At 55.2% G+C, this 25,361-nt stretch overlaps 1 protein-coding gene across 4 annotated transcripts; it reads right to left on the bottom strand.

Annotated features, from left to right (window-relative positions):
• Window positions 1-5,552: 5,552 nt before the first annotated feature.
• Window positions 5,553-23,423, bottom strand: P2RY2 (purinergic receptor P2Y2). 4 transcript variants are annotated; one of them, XM_063641792.1, is made up of 4 exons: window positions 23,272-23,421; window positions 15,506-15,676; window positions 13,497-13,685; window positions 5,553-7,329 (listed from the first exon to the last, which is right to left on the bottom strand). In XM_063641792.1, the coding sequence occupies exon 4, from the start codon at window positions 7,323-7,325 to the stop codon at window positions 6,192-6,194; it is 1,134 nt and encodes a 377-aa protein (XP_063497862.1). In that variant the 5' UTR covers window positions 7,326-7,329; window positions 13,497-13,685; window positions 15,506-15,676; window positions 23,272-23,421; the 3' UTR covers window positions 5,553-6,191. The 4 variants fall into 4 exon arrangements, with proteins under 4 accessions (XP_063497862.1, XP_055137313.1, XP_055137311.1 ...); XM_055281338.2 differs by lacking the exon at window positions 15,506-15,676 and having other exon boundaries at window positions 5,553-7,463; window positions 23,272-23,423; XM_055281336.2 differs by lacking the exon at window positions 15,506-15,676 and having other exon boundaries at window positions 23,272-23,423.
• Window positions 23,424-25,361: the final 1,938 nt, after the last annotated feature.

The following is a 25,361-nucleotide window of genomic DNA, read 5'->3' as shown; positions in this document are numbered from 1 at the left end:
AACAGTTGCGTGTTTGTGCCTCACTGCATTGTTGCTGTCTAGTAAACCAGGAAAAGAGGTATTGGTATTACCAGTTCAATTTTCCAGATGAAGAAACTGAATTTGCAGTCCCAGAATTGGTGATGGCTGAACTGGGCCAGAACCCTGCTCCTGCATCAGCTGCCCTGTGGCCCCCACCCTCCCCTTTGCCCCAGAGCTGCTGCTCTGTCACCCTGAGTTCAGTCACAGTCAGTGTGGGCTGCTATAACAAAATGCCACCGACTGGGTGGATTAGAAACAAGAGACATTTATTTCTCACCATTCTGAAGACTGGAAGTCTAAGATCGGGGTGCCAGCATGGTTGGGATCTGGTGAGGGACCTCTTCCAGGTTGCAGACTGACAACTTCTCATTATATCCTCACATGGTGGAAAGAGGGTGAGGAGCTCTCTGGGGTCCATTCTGTAAGGGCACTAAACCCATTAATGAGGGCTGCACCCTTAGGACCTGGTTACCTGGTTACCCAAAGGCCCCACCTTCTAATGCCATCACCTTGGCAGTTGGGATTTTGACATATGGATTTGTGGGGTGGGGGACACAAACATTCAGTTCCTAACAGCCACATTTGGTAAAAATGGGACTCAATGGGGAGAAGGGGTATAAGGTCAGGCCCCTGCACTGGGTTCACTCCAAGGTCAGGGCCTGAGCTGCACCTCTCCACCCACACCACTTGGGCTGCTGCCCCAGGTGCCCATTCCGGGAAGCTCAGTGGTGAGCTCTCAGTTCCAGGAGGCACAGGCTGGAGCTAATGAAGTTGGCTGAGGCAGTGGGAGCTGCCAAAGCGCCCTGGGCTTACGTCTAGGCTCCACACTGACTGCTGTGTGACTGGGTAAGGCACAGCCCTCTCTGGGCCACCAGTCCCACTAAGCAGCCAAACAATCCCTGGAGTCCCTGCCAGGAGGGAAAACTCATTCCAACTTGTTATGTCTCCCAGGAGTCTCCTGTGATGTTTCACAATGGCCTTCAGGAGTTAACAGCCCCAGGAAATGACATCAGGGTGGGGAGGTAAAGAGCAGGGCCAGGAGGTGAGGAGCAGGGCAGAGAGGCTTGGAAACCAGGGGCAGGAGATATTTTGGGGCAGGCGGGTCCCCCGTGTCACTGCTGGACAATGGTCCAGGGCAGTCATTGTACTGGGAGTGGAAAATCCGCTTCTGACTCCATCTGCAAGGGCTGAAAATAGTCCAGGGCCGTGGGTGGAGCCCCCAGGGACAGGGGGTGACTGGCCCTGCCTGGCCCATTGTTCCTGGCTGGGACAGGGCTGAGACTGACACCTGAGCTGGAGCCAAGACAGAGGCAAGCCCAGGAATTCCCCCATTGGAGCAGGAGTGGCCAGGCAGAGCCAAGTCCTATCGAAGATGGGGAAAGCGAGGCCCAGAGAGGGGCAGTGACTCCCCCAAGTTGCACAGTGCATCAGGGCAGAGGAGGATGAGTTTGACTCGGGCTCAGTTCTCACCCCAACCCTTCACCCCCACAAGCACACCCCTCACCCTGTAGTCTGGTCACTCCTGGCCAAGCCCCACTCTCCACATTGCAGGAGGCAGGAGCTCCAGACGTCGCACTGTGTGGCTCTGTGTGGCAGCAGTGGGGTCACTTCACTTCTCTGGTCACTTGATGCTGGGGAGAAACACTGCCTCCACCCTAGTCCTCAGAGCGGGGGGCCTGGAGGGTCTTGGAAATGCCTCGGGAGCAGCTGTTGGTTGTGCCTTCACTGAGGTGGGGAAATTGGAACAGGGGAACAGGTCTCCAGGCCCTAGAGTACAGCCCAGAGAAGGCAGGCAAGTGGCCTCAGGTCACACAGCAAAAACTCCCCATTTGCTGCCTGCCCTTGCCCAGCTCCAGACCAGTCTTCTGCTCCTAGATCTCTGGACTCTTAATGAAGTGAGAGGCGGCTGCAGAGCACCATGGTGGACACCCCAGACAGGAGGAAATGGCTACCCTGCTGCCGTGGGAGGGTGCGAGCTCTCTAGCCTGAAGTGGCAAGTTCCCGAAGCTTGCTATTAGGGGGCCCCTCTTCCTCCTCTCCATGCTGCCCTCCCACAGCTGGGCACCTGGACAAGGTTCTGTAAACAGCACAGGCCTAAGGTCCTGAAATCCACTTACTGCCAGGCAGGGCAGAGGTGGTCCCACACATTCCCCCAGGACAGACCTGCTTCCCTCCTCCCACACTCCACGGGGGTTCCCTGGAGACATATGGCCCACTGTTGCTCACTGGCCACACTGTCCTCTCCTTCAAAACATGTATCCCAATGTGGTTACGTACTAAGTGATGTCAACTCCGTGAGGGCAGGGCCCCGCTGATTTGCCTCCATAGCCCCCGGCCTGGTGCCAGGCATATAAATGCTGACCACACACCGGGTACTGTGAGGAGGACTTTGTGCATAATAATGTAGGGAAGCCCCTCAACGCCCTGCGTGGAAGGTAGCAGCTCACTTTAGAAATGGGAAAACTGAGGTGCTGCAAGATTAGGTAACTTGCCCAAGAGACCCCAACCAGGAAAGTGGGGACAATATTGACACTGAGGTGGTCTGGGTGGAGCATCTGTGTTCTCACATCCTTGCTACACTGCTTCTGTCATCTTGAATCATGCGAGGGGCTACTTATAGACCCTTCTGCCCTGCAGGGCTGTGAGCATCGTGGGGCACTAGAAAGGGCATGATTCTGGCCATCAGGTGAACCTGGACTCACTCTGACTCACCCTGACGGCCTGGATAACCTGGAGCAAGCCCTCACTTCTCACGCCCTTCTCCTGTTTCCTCATCTGCTAAATAGGATCATAACGTCTACTTCCCAGGGTTTCTGTGAAGCATCCACCATATAACATAGATGAGAGGGTCCCACAGGGTGCGTGGGACATGGTCAATACACGACTTCCCTCCCTCATGTGCCTGATTCTAAACAGAGCAGCCCAGATCTGCCATGACAAGGGTGGCAGAGAGGTAGCTTTGGTGGCTTGACCTGGAGCAACCGTGTGTGGATAACATGTTGCTTAGGGCCTCTTCTAACCTCAGGGGGTGAAAGTGGGAATGTACCCTGGGGTTCCCCTATCCTCCTGGGCCCTGGGACACCTGCCACCCAGGGCAGAGACCCTTGTGTGCCAGGGACCCTGCCCTGATGTCATGCAGTTTATTGAGAACAGCTGCTGCAGGCACATCAGCAGACATTTACTCCCTGACACTCAACTCTCTACCCTCCCCTTCCTCCCATCCCTGCCCTGTCCCCGGCCTCAGCTCTATGGCTCCATCCCTGTCACCCTGGGCAGGAAAAGCTGGGCAGTGTGAGTGACAGCAGGATCATCACCAAGGCACTTGCTTACATCCAGGCGCCACGCTGACCTGCTGAATGACCTTGGGCTCAGCCCTGCCCATCTCTGGCCTTGAGTCTGCAGCTGGGCTGGATAATCCCTGGGGTCCGCTCAGTGGATGGGCAACTCACGTGCCCTTTCACAGTGGCCTTCATGAGTCAACAGCCCAGGAAGTGATGTCAGGTTAGGGAGGTGTGAAGGGGGCAGGGAGTACTGGAGGGTAATAGGAGATATTTTGAGGACAGGCAGGTCCCCCCACGTCACTGCTGGACAATGGTCTGGGGCCAGGAGTGGAAAATTATGGTCTTACTTGGGCTAAAAATAGCATGAGGCATCAGGGCAGGAACTTCACCCACAAGGCGAGTGGCCTGGGCACTGAGCAGCAAGGTGGGATGTGCACACCAAGGGGCCAGGCAGTTCAACTGGGTTCCAGAGGTGTCCCTGGTTCGCCCAGGGTCTCCAGTATCCACCCCCACCTGTACCTGCCACAGGATTAGATGGTGAACAAGCCCCTCCTGTGTCCTTATGGAGTGGCTCGGGCCTGCGGGAGAGGCTCAAGGGTGGTTTGTAACAGGCAATCACTAAGAAAGCTCAAGAGGGGCCGGGTGCAGTGGCTCATACCTGTAGTCCCAGCACTTTGGGAGGCTGAGGCAGGTGGATCACTTGAGGTCAGGAGTTTGAGACCAGCCTGGCCAACATGGCGAAACCCTGTCTCTATTAAAAATACAAAAATTAGCCAGGTGTGGTGGCACCTACCTGTAATCCCAGCTACTTGGGAAACTGAGGCAGGAGAATCACTTGAACCCGGGAGGCAGAAAGTTGCAGTGAGCCAAGACCGCGGCACTGCACTTCCAGCCTGGGTGACAGAACAAGACTTCGTCTCAAAAAGAAAAAAAAACTCAGAAGGCCATTGGCTACATTAACAGAAGTATAGAACCTAGAAGGTGAGAGGTGAATAGCTCACACTATTCTGGGCAGGTCACCCACCTGGCACAGTGCAGAGTAATCATTTGGGTCATGGTCCGTGATGGGTCTCTGTCACATGAGGGCGCTGTGGAGTCAGGCTCCAAATACAGCAAGCTTTGGGGATGCCCTGCCTTTCACAAGGCAGAGTGGGAAGAGTGGAGAGGTCAGAGGGGTCAGGCAGAGTGGGCCACAGGGCGAGGGCTCTCCCAGAGGGAGAGGAGTGAGTCCCTGTCCTTGAGATCAAGAGTGAGGCCTGTCAGCTTTGCCCTGTCCCTTTCCAAAGGCTAGGACGGGGCCCCGTCCAGCTGAGTGCCACACATCAGCCCAGAGTGGTCCTGGCTAGACCCAGAACCTATCATAGGTGAGACCCATCTCCCCCATACTAAGTCCTGACCCAGCCTGAGCACCACCCTGCCATTCTGGAATTTTCCCAGGAGGCAGAGGATGGACAGGAGGAGGAGTGAATCTCTTTCATATTTACCCCCAGTGCAAAGGAAGCCTCAGGGTCAGGGCAAGGAGGGGGCCCTAACTTGGCCTCCTTGTGACCCAGCCCCAACCTTGCCTTGAGCCTGGAGTCAGCTGTCCAGCCTGCTTATGGCTCCTGCACACCCTGCCCTCTTGCCCCATGTCTTTGCCTGGGATGCATCCTGTGTGTGGATGTTCTTCTGGCGAGCTGCCTTTCTCAGAAGCTACAGCTCAGGAGTCTCCCACTCCAGGAACCCTTCCCTGACCCCCTGGCTCACAGCCCCAGCCACTCGGCATTATCCAGTGGTGTGCTACAGTGACTTGTGCCTGCTTGCAAGAACCAATTGTTAAATTTTCAGGAATTTTCCAAGGAAGTTGACATCATGTTTATAGTTTGAATTTGGCCATAAGAGTTTTTGCACCATGGAAATGGGCAGTTCTACAAAGAAGGTGTTCCCAGTTAAATCGGAGCTCCAGTTAAATGGCTTAACATTTACCAGCACATGACTGGCCATCACCTAAACTGGGAAATCTCAAGGACTGGGACTGCACCTGACTTTTCTCTGTGCTCAGCACAGAGTCAGGCACAGAAGCCAACTGGCTTTACGGTGGGGGATGACCTGGGGCCTGGAGAGAGGATCCCTGATAGGAGACTACTCCTGAGACAGCTAGTGAGAAGGCAGGTGGCAGAAGGGAACGGGTTGGAGAAAGGACCCTTGTGTGGCTGGTGAAAGCTTCCCTGCCATATCCTCATCCCCCAACCACACAACAGGGCACAGCTCAGCAGGCAACACAACCTTTAGTATGAGTTACAGCCTCACACTGGCTCCTAGCCCATGGGAGCCTCCAGATGGGTCTATGACATTAGTCCCCAGATGTTCATCTCTTGGGCTGGGGGTACTCCTCAGAGCTGAGTCCACCGTGGCACCCAGTCCATTCCAGACCACTGTGCAAACTCAGCCCTCATTACTTACCAGGGTTTTCTGGCCAGCCTGTGACTTGGCCCCCACCCCAGATAGCTCAGCTCCAGACTCTGGTATGTGACCTTGGTAAGCCACCTTCCTCTCTGGGCCTGTTTCTCCATTTGACTTGATTAGGCTGGACTCCAACCTAGGTACCTTGGCAGTACAGCCAGCTACTTGCGTGGGAGTCAGGCCAGGGGTGTCACTGACCTTGAACTCTTGCCTTTCTTGAAACTTAATTCCCCCAACTCATACACACAAACGATGACTAGGGGTTATGGGAACAGTTGACTCTGGACCACAGAGCGAATATCCTGAGCCCTTGTCAAATGACAGAGCATGGGGTCATCCAGCATGAGTCACTGATGGTCCACATCTGGGGAGACCGTGGCATCTGCACAAGTCCTGGTCCTCTACAGCTTCCCAGTATAAACCCGCGAAGGCTGAACTGTTCTGCTCCTACAGCCGAATGTCCTTAGTGTTCTCGCTACCAGCCCGCGTGGACGCTGTCCGCCTAGAGTCCTCACTGCTGCCCAACACATCTTCTATCCTCTGCATGTCAGCTCTGTCGGATCTGCGCAGGCCCAGCCTGCGGCGAGCCGGGGTGGCAGGGCTGGGGCCAGTGGGTGGCTGGGCATCTCGGGCAAAGCGTACGAGCCTCTGCCCAGCCAGGAAGTAGAGCACAGGGTCAAGGCAACTGTTAGCACTGGCCAGTGGCCGGGTAACCTTGTAGGCCATGTTGATGGCGTTGAGGGTGTGGCAGCTGAGGTCCAGCGAGCGGAAGGAGTAGTAGAGGGTGCGGGTGACGTGGAAGGGCAGGAAGCAGAGGGCGAAGACAGCCAGCACCACGGCGATGGTGCGCACGGACTTGCGCTTGGCCCTAGGCAGGCCGCCCGAGGTCCCGTAGGCTGGCTTTAGCAGTCGCCGAGCCATGAGCATGTAACAGACAAGGATGACGGCAAAGGGCACCGCGAAGAGCAGGCCCAGCATGACTGAGCTGTAGGCCACGAAGCGGCTGAAGAGCTCGGGCGCCGAGGTGTCGTGGCAAGTTACGCGGCCCCCGCGCGCGCTGGTGGTGACAAAATAGAGCACGGGGGCCTGGCAGGCCAGCACCAACACCCACACGGACCCGGCCACCCGGCGAGCGTAGCGGGCCCGGCCCCAGCGCAGGGAGCGCAGGGGACGTAAGACGCCCAGACACCGGTGCACGCTGATGCAGGTGAGGAAGAGGATGCTGCAGTAAAGGTTGGTGTAGAAGAGGAAGCGCACCAGCTTGCAGAGCACCGTGCTGAAGGGCCAGTGGTCGCCGTGGGCGTAGTAATAGACCAGCAGCGGCAGGGAGGCCGCATACAGTGCATCAGATACAGCCAGGTGGAACATATACGTGGTGGACGCATTCCAGGTCTTGAGGCGGCACAAGAAGATGTAGAGCGCCACGGCGTTCAAACACAGCCCAAGCACGCACACCACGCCGTAGGACACAGGCAGCAGCACGTACTTGAAGTCCTCGTTGAAGCGGCACCTGTAGCCCAGCTCATCCCCATCCCAGGTGTCATTGATGGTGTCATTCCAGGGGCCCAGGTCTGCTGCCATCGCCCTGCAGGGAAGGGAGGGGTGGGGCCATCAGGCTTGTGGCCGGAGCGCCCCTAGGGGACCTGACACAGCCACCTGACCAGGGCTTTCATTGCCATCTGACTTGGATCTGGATCTGGAACCTCCAGGCTCTGGAACCTTGAGAATGCATGAGATCCATGAATAAATATCAGGATCACACAATTGTCAAACTTGAGAACAGGGGTAGACAAACTATAGTCCAAAGGCCAGATCCAGTCTGCTTTTGTAAATTCAGCTTTATTGGAACACAACCGTACCCATCTGTTTACAAAGAGTTGAGTAGTTGTGATAAAGACCATATGGCCTGTGAAGTCTAAAATATTCACTATCTGACCTTTAAAAAAAGTTAGCTCAAGCTGGCTACGGTGGCTCATGCCTATAATCCTAGCTACTCAGGAGGCCAAGGCAGAAACCAGGTGTTTAAGCCCAGCCTAGGCAACAAAGTGAGACCCCATCTCTACAAATTTTTTTTAAAAAATTAGCCAGGCATGCTGGCATGCACCCGTAGTCCCAGCTACTTGACAGGCTGAGGTGGGAGGATCATTTGAGTCCAGGAGGTTGAGGCTGCAGTGAGCTGTGATTACACCACTGCACTCCAGCCTGGGTGATATAGCAAGATCCCATCTCTGGGGGAAGAAAAAAAAGAGTTTTCTTACCCCTCTCTAGAACCTCAGGATCAGAGTTTTAGATCTAGGATTCTGAGTTCTAGAATCTGAGGATCTGGGGGTGCCAGAGCAGGTAATTTTGAGTTCATGGGAAGGGGCCTTTGAGGCTGGCTGGCCCTGCTTCACACCCAATGCCTACTGCCTGCAGAGGCATTTCTGGCCAGTGGGCATCCAACAGCCCCCTGCAGGTATTACAGAGTGGTCTCCAGCCCATTTTCCCACTCTCTGGGAGGCTCTGGGCCCATGCCTAGTGTTCTGGTATTTGAGGAAGTATTTCCAAGGGTCTCCCTCTTCAGTTATTCCTTCACTTTTTACATCTTCCTCTATTCTGGCACTTTCTATATCTATCAACAGCAGTCCTGCCCCTGAACCTGTGAGGCTACCAGGGAATCCCCCTGAAGTAACCCCAGTGAAGAGTCCAGGGAAATCTGGGTTGGAGATCGGGATAGGGGGCCAAGGGATCTTCTTTTGTGTGGTAAATGCAGCTTCTTCCATGCCTATCCAGTTTCTCTCTTCATACCATCAGTATCGTGTTGTCCCCCCAACCTTGTCCCCACTGAGCATATAACACACCCATGGGGACTGACCATCCAACAGACAATGAGTACCCAGGGAGCAGCTTGTCCCCTACCTCTCCTCCTCACCCCTACCCAGGTGACCAGTTAAGAGCTCTCTCGCAGCTGGGAGGCAGGGGACAGACATCCCGGCCTGGAAGACAAAGACGTGCCTAACGTCCCAGGAGGCAGGTTGGAAATCATAGCAGGAGTCCTGGGTGGGCAAGTTTGAGAAAAACACAAAAAAGCACTTTCTAGCAGTATGAAGGGGCAGGAGGAGCTAACATTTTTCAAACCCTACTACTAAGCATGCTTTCTAAAAGTTATTCACTTAGGATGGGCTCACACCTGTAATCCCAGCACTTTGGGAGGCCAAGGCGGGCGGATCACTTGAGGCCAGGAGTTCAAGACCAACCTGGCCAACATGGAGAAGCCCTGTCTCTACTAAAAATACACACACACAAAATTAGCCGGGTGTGGTGGTAGTCCCAGCTACTCGGAAGGCTGAGGTGGGAGGATCACCTGGGCCCAGGAGGTGGAGGTTGCAGTAAGCTAAAATCACGCCACTGTACTCCAGCCTGGGCGACACGGCAAGACTCTGTCTCAGAAAAAAAAAAAGTTACTTCACTTTATCCTTATGTTGTGTTCTGGGGGCCAAGTCACCATCCCCAGTTCTCCAATCAAGAGGCTAAGATACAGATCATGTAAGTTATTTGGTCAAGGTCATGCCACTGGGGATGGGCTGCAATTCCTGTCCAGGTCCAGCCCCTGGAAGTGGCTGTAGGAGAGTGGTAGTGAACTCCCTGTTTATGGGAGTATGCAAGTGGCTCTCTAGCAGAGGCTGCAGAAGGGCTTGTGCCTGTGTGGGGGTGTGTCTGGGAGGGTGGAAAGGGCAGATGAAGAGTGAGTCCTCCTCATCCTGAGAATCTGGGGCCATATAATTCCCTTCATTCTATTTTATTTTATTTATTTATTTTTAATTTTTAATTTTTAGATGGAGTTCCCCTCTGTTGCCAAGGCTGGAGTGCAATGGCCTTATCTCAGCTCACTGCAACCTCTGCCTCCCAGGTTCAAGTGATTCTCCTGTCTCAGCCTCCCGAGTAGTTGGGATTACAGGCACATGCTACCACACCTGGCTAATTTTTATATTTTTAGTAGAGATGGGGTTTCACCATGTTGGCAGGGCTGGTCTAGAACTCCTGACCTCAAGTGATCTGCCCGCCTTGGTCTCTCAAAGTGCTGGGATTACAGGTGTGAGCCATCGTGCCTGGAATAATTCCTTTCATTTTAGATCCCGGAGTTCTGAGGGACTGGGGGACTCTGCAGGGCCTGCAACATCTACTCCCATAGACCCTGAGCTGCTTTTCCAGCCCTGGCTTCCCAGAGGCAGTTCAAGGCCCAAGAGGTTGAGATTAGGGGTGCTGGGGGGTGTAGAGATCCTTCAATTTCCCTTCTTTTTTCTTTCTTTTTTTTTTTCTTTTTGAGACAGATTCTCACTCCATCGCCCAGACTGGAATGCAGTGGCGTGATCTCAGCTTCCTGCAACCTCTGTCTCCTGGGTTCAAGCAATTCTCGTGTCTCAGCCTCCCAAGTAGCTGGGATTACAGGTGTGTGCCACCTCACCTGGTTTTTTTTTTTTTTTTTTTTTGTATTTTTTAGTAGAGATGGGGTTTTGCCATGTCGCCCAGGCTGGTCTCGAACTCCTGACCTCAAGCGATCCACCCACCTTGGCCTCCTAAAGTGCTAGGATTACAGGTGTGGGCCACGGCGCCTGGCCAATTTCCCTTCTTTCATCAAGACTCCCAGATCTTCTCTTTCTCCTATTGTCAGGAAATGTGCACTCAGAAGGAAGGGGGCCTGCACCCTTGTTCCCCCTGCCATGGACACAGATGGCTCCCCAGGAGCCAGGGCAAAACCAGGGCGAGGAGGCCGGGAGAAGCTTATGTGGTGCCAAGTTAAGAAGAGACAGGTAGAGGCTGGGGCTCTGGCAGGTCAAGTGGCTGAGACCCGTCTTACCCAGGGTCAGGACAGTTCCTGCTGCCAACTTCATTCCAGGCTCTACCTCTTGTTGCTGGAACCACTGCACTGGCCTCCCTCCTCCAGCCCCAGCCCCAGCCACCCACCCACCCACCAAAATCCAGAGTGGCCTTTCTCAAAGAAAGCATCCCCCTACTTGAAATCCTCCTGCCGCTCCTACCCTCTCTCAGGAGAAAGCCCAGCCCTCAAGTCTGGTACCTGAGGTTTTCATAACTGAGCCTCTGCCAACCTCACCCACCCCAACCCCTGTGTCCTGCAGTTTCCCGAATGTGCCCAAGACTCTCCCCTCCCAGCCTTAGTTAGCTCCTTCTACCTGGAGTTCATTCATAGCCTTCATCTCCACCTGTTGAACTCACGGCTCTTTATCCCTCAGTGCAGAGAACCCAGTGATTAAGAACCTGGGCGCTGGAGCCAGACTGCTTCTGTTTCCTCAGCTGTAAAATGGGACAATTACTAGAATCTCCACCATAGGACTGCTGTGAGGGTCAAGTCATTTGTGTAAAATGTCTGGAGTACAGTCTGGCGCACAGTAGGCCCACAGTGGTGTTATGAGTGCCAAGGTTCAGCTAGCGGTGGCCTTTTCCAGAAATCTTTGGCCACAGTGGAGGTGGGACTGGAGGTCCTGACTGGAGGCTGTGGAGGTGATTGTGGTGAGCCAGGGGAGTGACACTGAGACCCAAGCAGGGGAAGGCCTTTGGCCCTGTGAGGGGAGAGATGTTTGGGAGGGAGGCTCTGGAGACTGTTCCCTGATGGAGGAATGGTGGGGAGGAGGAATGCAGTGTCAGCCATGGCAAGTATGGGGATGGGTCCATCAGGTCTAGAGCTTTGGAAGGCCAGCTGAGAGTCACTGGCTCACAGAAGCTGCAGGAGGAGCAAGGAGAGGCCCCCGTGCGAGACTAAGGAGCTATGGAGAGGCCACATTCCTTCCCAGGACAGAGCCTTCCCAGGACAGGCCTGCTGGGGTTGCGGGGCTAGGGGAGGGATAACAGTAGGAGAAATACCTAATGTAGGTGACAGACCCAGGACAGAGTCTAGCTCTGCCACAAAACACCAGGTGACATCAAGCATTTCCTTCCCTCCCAAGTCTCGGACACTAGTCAAATCCCCCAGCCTTGAGAACTGCAGCCCCAAAATATCCCCAAGAGGTCCTCTGCCCCACTTAGACAGGGAGGGGGCTTCCTTCATGATGCAGACACACACACCCAGTCTCCCCTTCACGCCACTGCTCTGCTCCTGCCCCAGTGCCGAGGCCTGACTTCCCTCCACAGTCAACATAAACATCTCATCACCCTGCATGAAGAGTTTCCTGCTAATCCCTAACAGTGGAATCTCTGACACTGAGATGAGGGGTGGAGACTTCCCTGTCTCCCTTGAACTAAGGGAGCTGCCCCTTCCACCTGTTTTAAGACACCCTGGCCCCCACTCTACCAGGCCAGCTGGGGACTCCATTACCATGGCCCTGGGCCAGACTCACCCCTCCCACCCTCTCATTCTGCAGGCTGGCTCACCAACCTGTGAGTATATCTTTCCTAGCCCTGCCTTAGAGGGACAGCCCTGCCTTAGAGGGACAGCCAAGTCCCCAGCCCCCTCCCTTAAGTCTCCCTTCTGCCTCTCCTGACCCTGATGCCCCTGGGACTAGAGACGGCTCCACCTGACTATCCAACACTCACCAGCCCCACTGTGCCCTGGTCTGGCTGGCCCTGCCCCAGGGGGCTCCCAGTCTAAAGGGGAGATGTGAGCCTGTAAGACTCTTCCAGGCTCCCCTGCCTGTGTTCATGCTGTTCTTTCTCACCGGAAAGCCTTCCCCGAACCCACCCACACTGCACCCCATCGTAGGTCCCAAAGGATCTTCTAATCTCTGAAGCTCTCCCTTCCATCACCCCTCAGGACGTTTCTCAGCCAGTTGGTAATTTGTCCTTCCATCCTCTACCCCAACACATTTCAGGTGCTCCTTAAAGGCTGGGTCCATCTCATGCTTTCCTCTGTCCCTATCATCCAGCAGGAGGCCCGACCACAGGAGGTATTACAGGAATGAGAGAATGAATGAATGAATGAATGAAGCAAGCACAAGAGGCTATGGGGGCCCAGAGGAGGCACCCATAGGCACAAGCCCTCTGCAGCCTCTGCACACTCCCATAAACAGGGAGTTCACTACCTCCCTCCTGCAGCCACTTCCACTGTGGGATGGACCTGAATAGGAATTGCAGCCCATCCCTGGTGGTATAACCTTGATCAAGTTACTTACAAATTACTTGCTCCTCTGAGGGCCTCTCAAGGACAAGAATGCTTAAAGGTTTCTTAGCTGCTGACCCTAAGTAACCAGGGGACAACCCAGCCCCTCTAGGGGTCCTGGTCCACCTGGAACCTGCTTATGTCCCTAGACTGTCTCTCCTTCAACTGCCACAGGAGCCCAGGAGACTCTGCCTTTCTCTGGACAGGTCAGGGAAGTGCCAGCGGGAGGAGATTGGACATGGGCGCTCTGGAGATGGGTTGGCTGTCTGAGGCCTGCCACAGGTTTTTATCTGGCTCAGGACCTGGGTAGGTCTGATCAGGATTCTCCACCCATCCTGCTTTGTAGGGGCCAGACCTGGGCTGAGCAGCTTTCACACAGCATCTTCATCCCCCACCCCCATCCCTTTGTAGATATTGCCATAGAGGTTAAGCTATTTGTACAAGGTCACACTGCCCGGCATTGGAAAAATTAGGCTTGACACCCAGAGCTATCTGGCTTCAAAGCCTGAATTCATCACAGCCTGGGATGAGGGAGCAGGGTAGGGCACCAGCCTTCGGACCCCCTTGATCTAAGCCAGTTCAGGGCAGACACAGGCACAAGAGAACACGTACCCGCCCTCACCTCCCAGCCAGCTCACCTGCCCCCCCCACCACACACGTACCTGACCAGCCCCTGCTCTCCAGGTCAGGATGCTCAGCGCCTGCTTGGGTTCCTCACTCATGAATGCACACGCCTGGACCGGGCTGCAGGGAACTCTGCGGGAAACAGGAAAAACAGGTCCCCAGGCCTGGGGCCACGCCCAGCCTCCAGCATTTTTCTGGGCAAGCAGTGCTGCCGCCACAGGGGGCTCCTGCAGACAGAGGGAGGTAGAGAAAGTGAGGTCTCAGGGTCATGGAAACCCAGCCAGATCAATCCCCCCCAGGGCCACCTCCTTTGTGGTAACCTTAACCAGAAGGAGGCAGAGAGGTGGCCTGGTGTTTGTCCTGGTCTGGGTGCCCTCTGTACACCAAAACCCCAGCTCACGTGTTCCAGGAATGGGTTATCCACAACCCCGTTCCCCAGGCTGCCTTTCACAGAGGGGTGGCCCTGCCTGGAGGAAGGTCTCCCCCATGTCCTGTACAGCTGAGCCAAGCCTCCAAGCCTCCAGTGTCCCTTCCCTTGGTCCTGGTTCTGTGCTTTGGCCCCATAGCAGGAAAATCAATACCCTCTTTGCCCAGTGTGCATTCTATTGTCCTTCTGCCAACAAACTTTTGCCCAAGCTAGGTCTCTATCTAGAGAACCCCTCCTCCCCACTCCTACCTCTAAGCATTCCTCCATAGGTGTTATAAACACATATAGGCCACACCTGAACACACACTGGCACAGACACACCAAGACACACGGATACACAGAGGCATACAGAGTCACACTAAGGTGTACGTGCAGTGGACACAAATGGATGCACACACACACACACACACACACACACACACACACACACACACAGTCTAGCCCATCAGGGCCTAAAACGGCATTTAGAAATCTCCTGTGCCACATATATACCATGGAATACTTGCAGTAGTAAAAAAGGATGAGTTCCTGTCCTTTGCAGGGACATGGATGAAGCTGGAAAGCATCATTCTCAGCAAACTATCACAAGATAAGAAAACTAAACACAGCATGTTCTCACTTATAAGTGGGAGTTGAACAATGAGAACACACGGACACAGGGAGGGGAACATCACACACCAGGGACTGTTGGGATTGCGGGGCTAGGGGAGGGATAACATTAGGAGAAATACCTAATGTAGGTGACGGGTTGATGGGTGCAGCAAACCACCAGGGTATGTGTATACCCATGTAACAAAACTGTACGTTCTGAACATGTGACCCAGAACTTAAAGTACATATATAGAAAAAAAAGAAATTTCCTGTGTCAAACCCTGTTTTACAGAGGAGGAAACTGAGGCCCAAGCCTCATATTAAGTCAGGGACAGAGCCAAGACTAGAGCCCAGCCCTCCCGAATTCTGGCCATGGTTTTTGTCTCACCTTGGAGCCCCTTGTGCACACCAAGCACAGGGTTTCAGGGAGGCGACAGTTGCCTGGTGGAGGAGACCTTCTGTGTGGGCAGGTCCCACCCTCCACCAGCACCTCAGATACCTCACAGGAGAAATAGAACATGCACCTCTTGAGTTTGTCTTTTTCCATCTTCATTTCCCTAGGATGGAGGAGTGGGCCTGCGACAGCTGAGCCCAGGTTCCCAAGCTGGAAGTGCAGTACAAGGGTGGGGGGACGTGGGAGAGGAGATGGGGGCACTGCAGGAATAGCTTGGGGACGGGGCAGGGGGTGCACATGGGAAATGCCTCTGGGCCACTGCTTACTGAGTGCACCTTGCCCGGTGGTCTCAGACTGACAAGGCCGGTGGGCTGGTAGCTCCCCACTGATCTACTTTAGAGGCTATGACAAGGTGAGGGAACGTCAGCCTTTTCACCCTGCTGTACCCAGGTGCACGCCCTGTCTCCTCCTCCTTAGACAATGCCTTGACTCAACAGGCTAAAATGGAGAATATCACTTTCTACAAGTGGTTCTCATTTCTGAGAAGGGCCCCCACCATCCTTCCAGGTTTCAAACCTCTGATACAGCCTGGACAACCTCCCTCTTCCCCACCCTGCTGGAAGCCCACCACTCACCAAGTCCTGTTAGTTCAACCAGTGAAATTCCTCGGACATGCGCCACGCGGTCCCCACACTGCAGCCTGAGGCCTGTGCTTCCACAGTCCACAGCACCAGCCTCCTCACTGGCCTCCGTGCCTCCACCCCTGCCCCGTCTGTCCACTTTTCACATTGCAGTCATGTGGTTTCCTAAACACAAATCCGACCATATATTGTTGAGCCATGTTCGTGGCTCCCTAGTGCCCTCAGGCGACTGTCCCAGCTCCTCAGCCTGGCACTCAGGCCCTGGCTGATCTGGTCCCCGCCATCCCTCCAGAAAACCCTTCCTCTCTGTCGCCGCCCTCATCTTCCTGTCTCAGGCACAACAAAAGCAGTCCCACGGTCAATCATTGCTCAGAGATGGCCTCCCTTATCATCTAACACCTATATCACAACAAGAGTTTAGTGCTGCCCCTGTGCCAAGTTCTGTGTTAGGTGGCTTCATATACCTCCTCTCGTTGAATCCTGAGACTCAGAGAGGCTAAATAACCTCATAGCTCACAAAGCTAGCAAATGGCATAGCCACTCTGGGCTGTCTGACTTCAGAGGCTGCGCCCCTGACCACTACCTCCTGCCCTGCAAGGCCCAGGCCCTCTCCCAGGAAGCTGCCTGACCATCCCTTTTTGGCCCCACAGCTCTCTGTCTGTCTGCTCAGTTCTCTGCCAGAGGAATGCCAATTGGCAGGGCTCAGGATTTACTCTTTTCAGATGGGTGGTTATTGCACACATCTCACAGGTAGAAAAACTAAGGCCACAAAGGGGTAGCTCAAGGTCTCACCCAAGGTCACCAGTGAGTCAAGGGCAGAGTCAAGCCTAGCATGCAGACCTGTAACCCCCTGACCTGGCTCCGCCCCTACCCCAATCTGGGTCTTTCTCTTTGTGGTTCTAGGCTAGGGAGGCCAAAGTCAGGAGGAGGAGCTGGGCAGCTCCCAGGCCACTGCGGAGTTTCCAGGGTGGTTGGATGACATTCCAGCCCCTCCACTAGAGTGGCTCTGGAATGTGCCTCCCTGGCTGGTGTCAGACCATGTCTAGCCTGGTAGGGGAGAATGTCCTGTCACCACTGTGGAGACCCCTGCTGCCTGTCTCTGCCAGGAGTGGGGTGCTATGAGGGAAAACAGAGGACCTAGTCCCAGAACCTCATTGAGGGGGCAAGAGAGGCACTAGGCAGGTGGGAAATCCCAGTTCTCCTCTTCCCAGTGGTAAGACAAGTCTCTTAACTCCAAAACCCAGATCTCAATTTCCTCTCAATATCAGAACAGTACCTGCCTCAGAAGGTTGTTGAGCTAGTTAGATGATTTAGGCTTATTTTATGAAATAGTAAGAGAGAATATTTCAGCAGGTAAAGAAGGCATGGAGGGTGGGGGTGTCTCAGGAAGACAAGAAGGGCAGGAAGCTTCGCAGGAATTATGGGAAGGGGCTACAGGAAGGTCACAACCAGAATAACCACAGATCAGATCTCCCACACTGAAGGCCGTCATCAGGGGGAAGGCAGTCCAGGGATTCCCCAGCAGAAGCCAGATAGCCACCACACTCTTTCACTCACCCTTCACAAAGGTTGCCACCTCTATGCCCATCTCTGGGCAGGGCACCTGGGGACTCTTAGGTAGGTCAGATCTCAAGGAATTCACTGTCAAGGTCAGGGGAGGCACACTCGGAAACAGGCGATGATAACACAGGGTGATCACGCCTGGAGGAAGCCAAGGAGGCCCCTAACAGGATTGGAGGGGTGATGAGGGAAGGCTTCCTGGAGGAGAGAGCGCCTGACCTGCATTTTGGAAGATGAGGAGTCAGGTGGTTGGAAAGAGAGGAGGAGCAGATTGAGGATGAACAAGAGATGACATGACACGTTTGAGGAACTGCTCATCATCCTGGTGGCTTGAGGGGAGTGGAGAGGGCAAGGCTGGAGTGCACAGGCTGAGGAGCTTAGAAGTCACGCTGGCTCCTCCCCAGTGTCCTTCAAGGGGCTGAAGTCCAGCAGGCCTCCTGCCTTGCCTGACATGCTTCTGCACCGGGAGCACCAGGGCTGGTCTGAGGAAATGGCTAAGGGGTAACCTCAGATGCTATCAGCCGGTGCTGTTGTGGTGTGAGGCCTCCCCTTCAGGAGGCCCTTGGGCTCTCTACACCCTCCCAGATGCTCTCTCCCTCTTTGGGACCCCCCCTAGGATCCTGGCTGTGGAGGCCACTTACCAAGGCTGAGCTCAGAGCAGCATCTGAGTGGGTAAGTCTCAGATCAACCAGGCTTGCAGATCAGAAAGCCAAGACCTCTAAAGAGGAAGGGCCTTACTCAAGGTCTGGTGTTCTAATTATTGTCAGTGTGGGTTTGACCACCTCACCCCCAACACAGAGCAGGACCCCAAACCACCCATCTCACCTGGAACCCAGCACAGCCCAGAACAGGGCTACAGAGACATGCTACTAAATTAAACAGGCTCAGAACCACAACATCCTGGATACCACCCCAAACTATCACAGCCAAATGCCTCCAGATTCAAGAGGCAAGAACCCTGAGTTCAGGCTCTAACTTGGAGCCACCTGTGCTGTGCAGTCTTGGTGAAGTCAGCCTCCCCTCTCAGAGCCTCCGGTTCTTCAGTGGTCAGATGGGGAGAATCACTGCTGCACGGAACAGCTCATGAGGAATAAGACAAGGGGGCAGGTGGGTGCACCATGGTGCTAGCAAATCATGAACTGTCTTAATGTGGAGGCCGTGTCTGCCTGTCACAACAGGGAGACACTGAAATTCAGGAGCCCACGACACTGCTTGGTAGGGAGGCCCTCCCAGGTGTCCCCAGCAGAGGGACAGAGGTCATGGTCAGAGCAGTCAGGCAAGGTGTCTGGAAGGGGAACTGCGGTAAGATTTGAGGAGGAGCAGGAAGGGTCCAGCTTGGGAGGAAAGAAGGTGGATGGAGAATCCAAGGTGGAAAGGGGAATGAAAGCATCGACCAGGAACCACATGAGCCTCTGATTCTGAGATGGCTCCCTCCAGGTACCTCCAGGGTTCTGAGTTCCCTGGTTCTCGCAGTCTAATTCCAAGAGGCTCTGGTTCCAGGTGTGAAGGCTCAGTGTTTCTTCAATTCTATTACTCGTTGCTCCGGATAGCCTTTGGTTTTGAGATTCTCAGAGCCACAGGGGTCTGGATTCAGAGTAATGAAATCTTAAATCACATTCCCAGGAACCACAAAGTCCCAGCAAACACTTGCCAATGCTCTGGTGCGCCTGGCCTCAGAGGGACCTTGTGAACTCAGACTCAGATTGCACTCTGCTGGGCCCTTGAGGAGTACCCAGTCAGGCTGAGGAAAAAGCCACAGACATGGACCAAATCCACTTGGGTGAATAAACCATAACCAAGGCTTTGGAGGTTATGGAGGGGTTATGGAGCACATAGCAACTCCTACCTGGCCTGGGGGAGGTGGTCAGGGAGTGCTTCTGCAGAGGAGGGGTCATCTGGGCTGGAAACTGATAGATGATTAGGAGTTTGTCAGGTGGGCAAAGAGGGAGGAGGGCTCTGAAGGCAGGAGAGGCATGAGGAAAGACTTGGTGGATGAAAGTGTGACCTGCTGGGAAAAAGCCGGGAGGTCTTACATGGCTACTGTGGAGGGTGAGGTGGCATGGAATGTGTGGGAGCCTGAGGAATTCACATGAAAAGGCTCAAATGCCAGGCTGAAAAGCTTGGCCTCTATTCTAAGGACAGTGAGGAGCCACGGAAGGCTTAAGAGGGGAAGGACATGGTCAGAGTCAGCCTTTACAAAGACGGTGCCACATGGAAGGTAGATGGGACAGGGAGTCTAGAGGGAGGGAGACCAAGGAGGAGACGACACATATGGTGGTGCCATGAGAGGAGCAGGTCCCTTGGCCCTGGATTTCCTGCAACAGCCCAGCCATGGCAAGAGTCGCCCTCCTACAAGCCAGGGCTGGGTGGCTGGGCACTCACTGGGAAGCCAGGTCCACACCCAGAGGCTCTCCTCAGACCTGGGGAGGGAGAGGCCACATAAGCCCCAGAAGTCTGAGGGAGGTCCCTTTCCGTCGCTCCAGCACCCAGGCCTCTCACCCAGGAGCTACAATGACAGTGACAAGGTACCAGGGTAGAGGGTCAAGGAGTTGTTCCGTGGGGCCCAGGCTGCTCACCCTCCTACCAGAAACTCCCGCTACTCATCTTGGACCAGGAAAGACTCAGGCCTAGGAGATGGGGTGACAGGGGTGGAGGAACTCCTCTGCTCCAGAACGAACTGTGGCACTCCATGGAGCAAAGCCTCCCCTTCTACTCCATGCCTACTCCCACCTGGCCACTCATTTCCCAAATACCCACTAGCACCTGCTCTGAGCCCAACCTGTGGTGGCTGATGGGGATAGAGAGAGAAAGCAGAGATGGCCTAGCCTAGTCCTGCAACTGGCCACTGGATGAGTTCAGAGGTCAGTGTGGCCCACACAGCCAGCCTCCTCTTATCAGGGCCCAGTAATAAGGAGAGGCCAGGCCTCAGGACCCAAGGGCAACCAAGAGGAAGGTGTGGCCCAGAGGGTATACGAAGCAGGCCTACAGAAAGCAGTTTAGGGAGAGGCAGTTTGGGTGGAAGGCATGAGGGGCAAATCCCACTCCCCTCACCAGATCAACAAGGCATCTCTGTTCCCGTGGGCAGGTCTGGGCAGGTGTTATCTTATCAGCAGTTGGGTAATCTGGCCACAAAAAAAGCCCCAAACACAGGTTCCCAGGGCAGAATTCAAACTCCCCTCAGCCTGGAAGCCAGAGGACCAGGCCTGACCCTAACAGGGCTCTGTCTCAGACGGGGAGGGATAAGCTGGCAGGTGGACTGGAGCCCCAGGTTTCATCTCAGCTTGGTGACCCTGGGCAGGATACAATCCATGCCTCTATTTCCTGATATGCAAAATGGAGATACAATTCCTCCCTCACAGGGCTATGGGAAGACAAAATGGATTGTTGTAAATTGTTACTAGTGAAGCCATCTCTGCAGAGTGGGTGGGGGAGGAAGGCATTCAGTAATCAAATTTCAATAACAAGCACAATCCCTTGCTATTGCATCCATATTCTCTTATAGTCTTCAAAATGGATTTAAGTCTATGAGTGTCACATTCCTCCTCCGAGCACTGCAGTTTAAGGCTTATAAAGCTCTTCCCTGGTCACTATCTTAATCCTCGTAGCAACTCTGCTCTCAAAGAAACAAGGATCACCATTCTCAATTTACAGATGGCAGAACTGACACTTAGAGAGGGACAATGGCCTCTCTAAAGACTACAGCCATTAAGTCAAAGCTCTCATGGGATCACTCATGAAGCCCTGGTGATACCCTCACACCTTCCTAGCTGGTCCTTGGGGGATCTACAGCCTTAGAGCCCCATGCATCCAGGGCAGGAGGGAGACAGAAACAGGAGCCACAGCCTCACTCCACAGCCCAAGCTTGGTAGTCATTTCTGAGGGTTGCCCACTGTGATCCCCAACCCCTCTGACCAGACTCCAAGACAGCCCAAGGCAGGGAGAAGAGGAGAAAGAGTAACAAGCCTTTTGTGCCAGAGCCTCCCCACACACATACTCTCCCATGCAGGATCTTACTTGTTCTGGCCTCCTTTTAGAGCCTGGCAGGGCAGGAACTGGTCATTCAACCAGCTGGGAACAGAGCTGGGATGAGATCAATTGCAGGTCCCCAAATTCCTCAGCAGGAGCATCTGAAGGCTCAGGGAAAAGTGTCTGGCCAAGGGGCAAGGACACAACTAGGGTTTAAACAACTCCTGGGACAGTTCTAATGTTGACATCACAAATGCCCTGACCTCCCTGCACTTGGCAGTACTTGATCCATTCTCCATCCTGCAGCCAGAGAGCTCTTTCTGAAATGCTGCTCTGACCATGAAACTCCTCTGCTCATAAATTTCCATGGCTCCCTATTGCCTTCAGGATAAACTCTAGGTCTTTAGCCTGGGCACTCTAGGTCCTACAGTGTCCCAGATCACACTGTTCTGGCAAACTGTGCCACCCACTTTGATAACCAGATTCTGGTTTGCCCTTCTTTGTAGTGACATGGAGCTCCCCTGCAGCCAGGCCTTTACTGGAGAACCTGGGGCCAGAAACAGGGGATGGGGGCCACTGCTGCTCTCTCAGTTCAGCTCAGCCCTGTGCAGGGTGCTGGCAACACAGAAATAAGTCAGACCCAGTTTCTGCCCTCCAGGAGCCCCTAGACCTGGGAAGAGGAAAGGAAGAGACAGGCATAGATCATGACAGTCCAGGTGGGACCTGGGCTGTCAGCACCAGGACTGTAGGGGCCTAGAAGAGGCTCCAACCCAGCTGTGGGGATCAAGGAAGGCTTTCCAGAGGAGAGGACATCTGAGCTGGGTCCCAAGTCTGGGTAGTTCTCCAGTTGAGGAAGGTGAGAGTAGGAGGGCTTATCAGAGAGGAAGTGTAGAATATGCAACAGGCCAGGGGCAAGAAATGAGAGACTCCAGGCAGCTGCTGCAAGGTGAAGAGTCAAGCGGGAGAGGTGGCTGGAAAGGCTGGCAGGCCCCAGTTATCAAATACCTTAAGTCCCAGGCTATAGGGTTCAGGCTTGGTCCTGTGGAGGCTTGTGCCCTAGGGAGGGGCACAGTTGGGATTCTGGTTTTGGGAGGCTCCCTCCAGGGAATGATTTCCCATCCCCAAGCTGTGAGCCTGCCCATGGGGGGACACTGGTGCTGAACGTGACACACTTATCAGCTCCTCAACAGCCCTCAAATTCCGTATCATTAGTCCCTTCTTACAGACGAGGCCACTGAGGCTCAGAGAAAGGACGGCTTGCCCAGGCCACACAGTGGCCAAGACAGGATTGGAACATAGATCTCTGAGTCTCCAGAGCTCTCTTGTGGACCTGTCTGCTCAGAGAATCTTCTTCCTCCCACTTCCACCCACAGGTAATAAACTTGCCTGGGTCTCCACCCAGATCCTCAAAACTCATAATTATTTCAGCTTAGATCCAAAACAAACCAGGCAGATCAGGCTGTGGTCCCGGGAAGCTGGGGATGCCATGCTGAGAGGAACAGCAGCCATGGACCCCTCAAATCCCGAGCTGGCAGTTCTGGTCTCCAGCAGTCCCTGACCCTTGGGCTGCTCTCCTGGAGGACCCCAAGAGGGCCACTGGCAGCCTTCGGGTTGGGGGGTGGGGTATTGCTTTCCTCCTGACTGACCCTTTCTACCGCACCATTTGCCAGATTAAAAGTCCCGGGACAGAGGCATAACTGTCCTTCCTCGCCACTCCTTCCTCCCCCGCCCACTCCCTGCAACTGTCCCCTCAACCTTACCAATGGTAGGTGGTCACTCAGAGTGACCCTGGGGTTAGGACAGGCGTAGGGCGTCTCCAGGGGTTCGTGTCTCTGGGCACCGCCCATCGCCCCACGCCACGGGGACGCTCACATCGGAGCACACACAGACAAGTTCCGCAGGCTTGGCCAGTCGCCCTGAGGGGCACACACACTCACCCGCTAACACGCAGACTTCCCCAATACGCGGACGCGCACAGCCTCCTCACTACCGGGGCGCCCGTCCACACTCACAGAGACCGACGCTCCCGTGGAGACAAAGTTCAACCACGGACCCACAGGCGCGTTCAAGCCGTCCAGTTATGCGCTACACGCCGCCGGCTCGCAACTGTGCCCCGGGGCGACAGCCGCTCCACAGCGCCCTCCCCTGCCCCGCGCCCAGTCCGCACCTGCGCCAGTCTGGCCCGCCGCTTCCCCCGGCCTCTCCCAGCGCCCTGTTCCCTCCAGGCGCCCCACCTCTCGCCCCTGCGCTGCGCTTCTCCGCTCGGGGTGCCGTCGCCGCCGCTCCCGGGTGCCAGTGCCCGCGTCCCGCCGCCGCCGCAGAGACCCACGTGCCTGGGAGCCCGACTACCCACCTCCCTGCGCTGTTCCCCACCCCCGAAGCCGGGCCAGGCAGGGGGCGGGGCGGACTTTTGACTGACCCTGGCACCGCCCTCAACCCGCCCGGGTAGACACCTCGCCACCCGCTCCGGGACGCCGCCCAGCGACACGGCCGCGGGGTCAGCGCGTCTGTACCGGTGCTGCAACGGGAGGATCGGGCGGCGACGCTCTCACTGCCGGGCCAGGAGGACGCCGCCCGGCTCCCTCACGCTAGAAGGGAGCGGGTGACCAGAGGTTTTCAGAGACGCCAAAGTTTTGCCAGGTCAGCCCGGCGCCTGCGTGGCCCACTGCGGGACCTTTGCGCCCAGCCGCCGCGCCACCCTATCCCTGTCCCGCCCCTGCCCCAGCCTGGCTGGCCAGGAAGGGACCTGCTAGGAGATACCTGCTCGGAACCCCAGGCTGAGGACGCACCTCCCTTGCTTGAAAGTGGGAGAAGGAGGTGCCTTTAGGAAAGCAGGGTACTCAGGATCCTGCCTCTCCCGTGCTCCCTACTTTCCCTGCCTTAATCTTACCAGCAGCTCCCTGAACTCCCCACTCTCTCTGGCCCCTTATCTTGAGCTGCTTTACCTCTCTTCTCTGTCGTCAACCCCACTCTAATGGCCTTACCTGGTCCGGCTACGGGCTGCATGTCTGACCCGTTCGGAGACTGTGAGCTCCCGAGGGCAGGAACCAGGTCTGCCTTCTTCCTGCTGCTGTCCCAGAGGTCCTGGGAGGGGCTCAATCCTTGAAGGCGTGAATGGATGAATGAATGAGCGTCCCCCTCTCTCTCATTTCTGGTCTAGGAATCAGGAGTGTAGGTTCCTGCTCGGCTTCAGCACTGACTCTGGGAGACCTTGACCCAGTTCCATTCCCTGGCAGGGTCTTCTTTCCTGTGAGATAGAGCCAGTCACTGGGGTGGCTTGACAAGTGCAGAGGAGGCCTCCTCCTGTAGCCAAGGAACTTGCCCAGGGCACTCGGGGCCTTGGGCCCTCTTGGGCTCCATATCAGCTGACTGGGCCTGGCTGCCAGGAAGGGTGCTGGCTGCAGCCCCACCAGGAGCAACAGCAGAGTGGACACACAGCCCAGAGTGGCTGAGCCGCCTCTGCAGTCCCGCTGTGACCTTTGCTTGGGAGACACAAAGGCCCCTTGTCCAGCCTCCTGCGCCTATTGTCTAAGCTGGGCCACGCACCTTCCAGGGACCTAAGTATCCTCATAGCCCAAGTTATAGGGCCTAGGCCTTCAGGTTCCAGTGTGGGGAAGACCCTTTAGGCACTGGAACTCCAGCCAACCCCCTCTTTCTCTCCCCTCTTCGAAAACTTCAAACCTTATACTGTCACTGCCATTTAGCCCAGGAGAAACAAGTTTCTTTGATGCCAAGTTGAGGACCCAGGCTTGACCTTAGCCTTCAGCGGGCTAATCTGGTTGGTGGCCTGCCCAGGGCTCTGCCCCTGCTCTGGCCCAATTCCCTTACTTTACAGCTCAGGAAACTGCATTCCTGAGGCATACAGTGTTTCAGCTACCACACAGGTGACTTAGTGAGGCCTGAGGAGCAGAGGAAGGGGCCTAGTCCTTGAACCCCATAGCCTTGGGTTTAGATTCCAGTCTTGCCTCACCCGTCCTATGACTCCTCTCTGAGCCTGAGTTTCCTGTTTTGCAAAAGGGAGTAATATTGATCTCTCACTTGCTGGCCTGCCTTAAATTTTTTGAGAAAGGGCCTTGCTCTGTCACTCAGGCCAGAGTGCAGTGGCATGATCACGGCACACTACAGTCTCTATCTCCCAGGCCCAAGGGATCCTCCCACCTCAGCCTCCCAAGTAGCTGGGACTACAGGCACACGCCACCATGCTGGGCTAATTTGTAAATTTTTTGTAGAGATGGGGTCTCCCTGTGTTGACCAGGCTGGTCTCAAACTCCTGGGTCCAAGCAGTCCTCCTGCCTCGGCCTCCCAAAGTGCTGGGATTCCAGGC

This window comes from Symphalangus syndactylus, chromosome 6 (assembly GCF_028878055.3).
Source record: "Symphalangus syndactylus isolate Jambi chromosome 6, NHGRI_mSymSyn1-v2.1_pri, whole genome shotgun sequence".
Classification (NCBI taxonomy): domain Eukaryota; kingdom Metazoa; phylum Chordata; class Mammalia; order Primates; family Hylobatidae; genus Symphalangus; species Symphalangus syndactylus.
This window is presented reverse-complemented; position numbering and strand designations above follow the sequence as displayed.